An 8,399-nucleotide genomic window follows, 5' to 3' on the forward strand; every position below is an offset into this window, starting at 1 on the left:
CACGCACACGCACACGCACACGCACACGCACACGCACACGCACACGCACACGCACACACGCACACGCACGCACGCCCGCACGCACGCACACACACACACACACAGACATATATATATGTAGCAACAAAATCACCCTATACATTTGTCATCAACGCAACTTTACGTTTTATTAAAGCTTAAAAATAGCCAATGTCAAAATCTAGGTTATGCATGTGATAACAAACAAATTTCTCATATCAATAAGAATATAGAAATCTTCTTTTGGACCATGATGACATGCCAAAAATGTGCCCTCGAAACACAATAACCAAATAAAGGGTAAAGCTTGGATATTCTTTAATGGTTAAGTTCATAGGTTGTGAGTCATATGCACGCTAAGGCATAAGGCCCACCATTTATCCATTAAATTAGCCCGCCAGCAAGGTTTCCCATAGAACTAGAAGGGATTCATAGCCGACGCAACTCTATCTTCTAAGTGACCAAAATCCATAATAACATAAGATATCAAACTATCATATCTTGATCGAAGTTTTCATCATTCCCTTACTTGATCGAGACTTTTGTTATCATACAACATCTACTCATAGCCAATAGGGTCGTATTTTTCACTTCTCAATTCAAGACATTGCAGATCTCACCAAAAGCTACCACGATAGATCATCATGTAGCTTGCAGACCAGCATTAATCAAAACTTCTATGCCATATTATAATAGATAATTGACCATAAAGATTTGTGCCTAAAAAACATATGTAAGAGTGAAATTCATGGATATTGTTTTATCTACCATCTACCACGTCTCTTAAAAAATTAAAACACAACACACTACACCTAATAAGATGAGTAGAATACATAACATGAACATTAATTTTGTAGAAATACATAAAATCATAGTAAAAATATCAATACATGAAGCAGGCCAAATATAAAGGTGATGTAGTCCCACTAAATCTTGGAAATACTAGAAAATAACAATTTAGAAGCCATTACTTAATATGTTCACAAATAAAGGCATACACAGATACCTATCGTTGTCAGCCCACACATAAAAACATTAATTTGGATTTTCAAATTTCATAACTAAAAGTGTGCATGTGCTCAATAAACTTAATGACTTTTCAAAATATTAAGCAATATTTGAAAAAATGTTTTCAAGCATCAAAATAAAAATTGCATGAACTCATTGATGTTTAGGAAAATGATAAAGCACATATGAGAGGTGGGAGGTGGGGGTCTAAAATAAAACTGATTTGGTTGAATAGTATGCTAGCGTGGTATATTCTCTCCAATTTGTGTTGAAAATGTTTGATTTCGCCCAACATGTCCATGCAGCTTACGAATCCTTTCCAAAAAATAAAAAATAGGAAACTAACTGGTGTGCTCAACATTCTTTCCAAGATTTCCCATGAAGCCAAGTGTCTAATGTTGTGTACGGTATGTCTCTCCAAAAGTATTTGTACTTCATAACATACAATATGCACAATGGCACGCTACCATCAATATAAAAGACACCACTTGAAAGTGCATATCAATGACACAAGATCCCCACATAATACAAATCTTTCTGGGAAGCACTTCATCACCATAATGATTGAAATACCAATTTAAAGGAATATAATCACTAAGAATCAATTCATCCAACAGTCTTTGTTTGGTCATCCAATGGTATAAGCTTCCTTTGTGTATCAATAATTGTTGTCAATATAAAGAACTCAATTAGATATCAAGCACTGAAACCATGTTAGTAGTAATGCTAAGCATTTACCAGACAGTACAAGGATAATAATGGCCTTTTTTGTATAATTAATGTCTCCATGGTATGATATCATTGGGAGTCAGGTATAAAAGAGAAGATTCTCAGAATATTTGGACTTGCAAAGTGAGATAAAGACAACAGGATACAATGACCGGAAGAATGACTTTGCAACATGAGAAAGATAGTCCTTGCATAACCAAAAGCATAAGACTATTTGTAAACCTTCTCAATAAAGGAAAAAGAATTCATTTGAATTAAAAATAATTTAATCATGTCTGTTATCAGCACAAATGTAATTTTATTGAACCATCATTTTTCTCCATCTTGAAAAGGAAAATAGTTCATTTTAAAACATTGCGAGTGATAGTCAACTTATATCATTCAGACTAAATCAATGTAAATTATTTCCATTTAAAAAAGATTAATCAGAATACAAATAATAAAAAAAAAGAAATAGTATAACAGCAAAAATATTATCTTTTACTAAATCTATGGTCATTTAACAGGTTTTCTATACCAAAGATAAAAAAAGAGGAAATTGGAAAATATCATCCATCCACTACAAAGTGATTACTTCTTTATAAAGGACACAACCAATGTTCTCCTCTCTTCTTTTGTTCGTCGACTTCGTGACTTGTTTTGCCTCGCAGCGTTGCATTGTGGTAGAGCAAATGATTGCCCTATCCAGCTAGCCGTCACACCTTGCATGATGGTGATGAAATTCACGCCCTTGCACAGCTAAACCTATGCCACCAAAAATCAGAAGATTATAAATGATAGTATGTAAGTATAAAAAAAATAATCTACAGAAATTGCAAACCATCCAATAAACCCCCTTACTCATAGCATCAATTTGTCATCTCAACCAAATAGCACTTTAGTTTTTCATTAATCAGGACGCCATATAAATAATCCAAATTCAAATAAGCCAAAAATGGGACTATTAAACCATGAGTAAACTCTCGTTTCGCAGACATTCAGTTTCACAGAATGAAAGACAATCAAGTTTTTTAACCAAATCAACTTACACAAAATATTTTTGAAACACATTGTGACTTCGAATCAATATAGTGATTACCATTTAAAAAATAGTACTTCCACGGCCCTATATGCACCTTCATATAGAAACTTTTGTCATTAAAGCTAGGAGTAGAGAATTAACCAAATTTTACACAGATTTAATGCAATGACTTGATCCATGCAGGCTCCAAAAAGACCTGATCAAACATCATAGCAACACAAAAAGCCTAGCTTTTGAACATTATAGCCAAAAAAAACATGTTTGGTGCCATTTCTAACCTAAAAATTTATCAATAACCTCGATGTACAAAAAACATAACAAGAATAATACAATTAGTGCAAAAAAGGTTGAGCCTCTCAAAAACCCTGATGAAGTACCGCCAACCAAAAATTTCAACTAGCCAAGGAACGAAATTTTGCAATTTGAAAATTTCAGGCACAAATCAAACGGACAGTGACCAGAAGAAAAAAAACCGAAAGAGAAAAAGAAGACAAAATCCATGGTTTTTATTCTCAATAAAACCTCGTAATTGAAAAAGAGAAGTTAGTGTTTTGAAATAATAGCTTGGCTTCATGCCATAATGTCACTGAGTTACAAAACATATTGTTCTCATGATTTCAACCATCAACAATGCATAAAGCTTAACGCTTTTCCACAATATGTGGAACCTCTAAATTTCCACTTATCATTTTCAATGGACAGTGGCTACTCAAAAGTTTCAAAATAAATTATTCCTCAAAAATTCTTCCCACTAAAACACAAACACCAGCATAAACAAAGACAACAATCATAAGCCCTCTCAATCTCCATGTTTTGAGATAGGTTACTGTCAAAATAAATAAATAAATAATTAAAGTACCAAAAAAATCAAGCATTAATGGCTACTGAAGAACTATACAAGACATATTTCACCTTTTCATATTGTGAGGGAAGTCTCATCCTTGGCATCACCTCTGAGAGGATTTATACTGCATGAAATTTGCATATAGGTATCTAAATTCCCTGAAACAACACAAAGAATACATAATCCTGATCATATAAAAGTTAATTCGCTAGCATTGCATGGAAGAATAGATCACAAGGATGATCTCACCTTGAGTTTAGCCCATCAGCAGCATTATGAGCTAATGCTACTTTCAACCAAGTAGATCCACTTTTTGGCCTCCTCCAGACTTCAATCCGATGCAAACTGCTTAAAATACATTACCAAGTGTAATCGTTAGTGTCATTTTCAACCATGTGTACAATTTTTGCTTCCATATGAGAAATTAACGCGCCATGCAACACCTCAACCAAAAACCTCTAAGCTAAGTAACCCTAAGCCATTCGCTGAACAAAAATATTCTGCAGCATTATTCCCGCTTAGGAAAACATCAAACTTTGATCATAGAAATGGGAAGCTGGAGAATGCAACATGAAGCACGAGTTAAGGTGGTTGAGAAAGCGGGAGAGGGAGCGAGAGAGGGAAGGATAGTGGAGTACAGCTCCATTACCTTCGTTCGCCGACCACTGCCTAAGTAGGGTTTTGGCCTACAGTCCTTGTGCGTGGGGTTTAACGATGACGAGAGGAATTTAACCTCCGAAGCTGTTTTGTTACTTCTAAAATTTTTTAAAATGTAAATTAAATTTAAGGATATTATGTACACGGCACACAGCTTCTATGCATTTACTTGTCTAACGCCTAATTTGATTTCTATATTTATAACACCTCCATATTTAAAAATCATGCAAAAATATATATTTTTTTAAATTTTAAAAATTTTAAAAATAATAATATTTTATTATTTTTAAATTTTAAAAATTTTAAAAATTTTAAAAATAATAATATTTTATATGTGATGTTTAAAATTTAAATATTATATATGTAAATATGAAAGTTTTAGTATTGGATAAGTAAATTTATAATAATTGTGTGGCATGTATAGAAATGACCGCTTAAATTTAATGTGATTAATTTTTTTTTTTTTTGATATTTTATGAATTTATTTTTTAAAATATTTGAATGTTGAAATATAATTTTTATTTTATTTATTGATATATTTTTTTATGGGGTTATATTAATTATGAAATAAGGGTTTACAATATCTATGGAGTGGTTTTTAATGTAGCCAACATCATGGATCATATAGAGTTTTGTTGCACCTTAATGAGATCATGAGGTTAACAGTTTGGATTTGTGAGATTGTGAGTGGGTCAACATGAACATGAAAATACAAGATCAAGGCTCATGTGTCGTGCAGTTGTATATTGTGTATGTTTGCTACATGGTGGCAAATGTTTGACTCGATATCATATGTGTATGTCAACCTTAGTGGAAATAGTGGACGTTAATATTCGTTTTAGTGTTGGTGTCAATGATTGGCATTAGTCTTATTAGAAATGGCATACATCTACATAATTAGTAATAACAAGTTTTAATATTGATAACATATGTCGGTCTTATTAGCAACGACTAACATCAACGTTGGTGTTGAACACGTGCTTCAAAATTGGTACAAAAACGTGTGTCAATTTTAATATCAACGATGGATTTCAACATGGTCGAAAACAATTGCCATCAAAATTGGCAATATCGAGCTTCCAAGTTAAAGTTAACAATGGGTGTAAGGCCATATAGTCAATGATGAACGTCAGCCTTGGTTGCCACTATAGTCAACAATATTGACGTTGATGGCTGATGTCGGTGTTGGTATCAATGATAGAAATTGGGTTCTTGATGACATGCTCTGAATTCTTCTATTTATAATTTTTTTCTTGTGGCCTCTCTAAATGTATAAAAATTATGTCTATTTATAAATTTTTAATGAACATTGTGGTCATCAAACTAGAAATTAGAAATTAGAATAGTTCATTGGGTTGTTTACTTTGATTATATTGATCATGCAATATTCTTTAATCATCTTGATGTTCTAATAATATTAAAATTGAGCAATATTTAGCATCGTGGATAACTCTTAACGAGACTCACTTTAACCTGCAAAATATAATATTCAAAGATCATTTCATCCATTGAGCAGCACCACAAAAACTTCATTTGTACTTTATTATGCTTGATTAGGCCTATTTTAGATTAAATCAGATTTTTAATATTGTTACACTTTTCATTAAAATGTTTGTTTTCCCTAAAATGTTACGCCCCAGATCAGGAAGGCGGTGCACCCGATAAAACAAGACATGTTGAAATGAATTGAATATGTTTTGTGTTCTCAAAAGAAAGACCGTATGCAAGTAACAAAAACAAACAATGAAAAATAAATTTTATTTTATTAATAAAAGTTCAACTAAAGCAGAAAATTGGTTGAAATGAAACTGAAATGATAATAGAGAAACAATTACCCAACAAAAAAAGTGAAGACGCAAGAACTAAAGCAAGTGTATAAAATGTCAAAAGTAAATTTACTGCTGGAAATCTGATCCAATGAAAACACTTCTCCGAGTTATTGAGTACAACCTGATATATAAAAATTCAACAAGCAAGTTTGACAGATCAAACTAAATAAATAATTAATATTTATTAAATCATAAATTACATAAAATGAGACATGTTGTATGAACAATAAAATGGGACAATTTTATGCATAATAAAAATTGCAACAAAAGTATCTAATACTTATGATCATGAATGTGAGTTATTTAAATCATGCACTTCTAAGTAAATATTTTTATTCAACAATATCAGGTGTGTTTTATGTTTATAAAACTTATCAATATTTTAACACTACATGATAATATATAAGAGCAGTATTTGTGTGTGTGTGTGTGTGTTGTGCAGGCCTATATGACAATATGACATCCTGAAACATGAAATGATAAGCATCAATACTTTAATGAGACTCAATTTAACTACAAAATAGAATTTTCATAAGATAAATTTACTGCAAATACATTAATGGGCAATAATTTGGATTACTCTTAATAGAACTTGCTTTAAGTGCAAAATAGAGTATTTCATTTAGTGGCTCAATTGATAGGTAATACATAGAACAAAATGTTTACTAATAAAGTGGGTGGAGGAGATGTACATTTAAAATTTTCTTAAGTGATCAAAGTTGCCGCTTTTCGAGAGTATAATAGAGTCCCAAATAATAAAGATTGAACACTAAGAAAGTAAAACTTTTATGAAGTGCAACAACCAGAGAACTAAAAGGCATTGTTGGTTATGTTTTTATTGAAGAGAGAAATAAAGCAACGATGATTAGGCTTGCAAAGAGATACATTTAAGGCAAATACACTTTTTAATTTCTTGAGAGGGTCTTGGGAATATTTTTTAAGAACAATTATTTCTCCTTTCGCCATGACGTGGATGCATGAAGCTTTCATAAGGCAGATGGAAATTAATAAGAGGTCGAGTTCACTATTTGGCCAACTAGGCCCCATGTTTAGTGCTACCAATGAAAAGTGTTATCATTTTACGAGAGCCCAAAATTGATATGAAGTTTCTACAAATTGCATCAAGTATTAGTAGCTTCATAAAGTTAATGGAAAATGAAAGATTTGTGAAGAATGACTAATCAATGTTACATTAGACATGAGCTATGAATAAGAAGAGATTTTATGTTAAAATGTTTAATAGCAACTTTAACAGAAGAAGAATAAATTTAATCCTAAAGATTATAAAAATAGCTTAACAATATCTATTAATGTTATATATATATATATATATATATAACAAGTTATAGAAGAAGCCATTCAACACAATATTATTTAATTATCAAACAACATTTAGGTTTGATTATTTTTTTATAGAAGGAAGAAGCCATCCAACACAATATTATTTAATTATGAAACAACATTTAGGTTTGATTATTTTTTTATAGAAGGTGACTGATTGCTCTAAAAATAATTTAAAAAGTTTATAACTTGAATTTACAAGAATAAGTCAAAGGGAGTCTACTACTTTAGTTATTCTTATTCCAATTTAAGTTAAAAGTTTATAAAACATAGAGTATAACAAAGTGATTATAAAAAATGTGTAGCTATTGTTTCAAAGTAGTGACTATTTAATCAATTAAAAGGTGCATCTGTGCTCTTAAAAATAAACCTAAAATTACGATATTATCAATTAAAGATAAAAGAGGAGGATATGACTTAGATAACATTTAATATATGTTATAGCCAATCAAATGTCTAATTCATATTAAAATTAACTTGCGGTTATTCTTATTAAATATATTAATGTGTTTTAAAAAGCAAATATCATCACGTGGCTCGTTTAACGTTGTTCGAAATACTAAGACATCATTAATGTATAAAAATTTTTTAAAGTACAAATTTTGGTTAAGATCTGTAGTATGTTTAGGTTAAATTATGAGTTGTATTAGGATATTCATAGATCATGAGAAAGTCCATGCTACTATTGAATGGCAGTGACCTATAAATGTAATAGAAATATAATTTTCTTGGAATGGCTAGCTGTTAAGAAAAATTTATGAAAGATAATTTTGCAATAATAATTACTTTTACCAATTGGTATAGAAAACATTATCATTTGAGTCAATATTCAAATATGAATATAAAATTTATAAGTGAATTTGATACTGAAGTTAACTCAAATCACAATAAAATTAGAAATATTATTGTTGAAATTAAAAATCAGTTGCAACGATGACTCTTAAAAAAAAAA

At 30.8% G+C, this 8,399-nt stretch overlaps 1 protein-coding gene across 1 annotated transcript in view; it reads right to left on the reverse strand.

The window, feature by feature from the left end:
* LOC110025923 overlaps positions 1-4,365 on the reverse strand; it is a 13,436-nt gene extending 9,071 nt beyond the window's left edge. Inside the window, exons 1-4 of the mRNA XM_020726620.1 lie at positions 4,270-4,365; positions 3,870-3,965; positions 3,689-3,778; positions 2,330-2,499 (exon numbers count right to left, since the gene is read on the reverse strand). Of these exons, the coding sequence (XP_020582279.1) occupies positions 2,330-2,463 (134 nt within the window). The 5' untranslated portion in view covers positions 2,464-2,499; positions 3,689-3,778; positions 3,870-3,965; positions 4,270-4,365. The remainder of the gene's footprint in view (positions 1-2,329; positions 2,500-3,688; positions 3,779-3,869; positions 3,966-4,269) is intronic.
* Positions 4,366-8,399: the final 4,034 nt, after the last annotated feature.

Source organism: Phalaenopsis equestris, unplaced genomic scaffold (genome assembly GCF_001263595.1).
Source record: "Phalaenopsis equestris unplaced genomic scaffold, ASM126359v1 Scaffold000342, whole genome shotgun sequence".
Taxonomy (NCBI): Eukaryota; Viridiplantae; Streptophyta; class Magnoliopsida; order Asparagales; family Orchidaceae; genus Phalaenopsis; species Phalaenopsis equestris.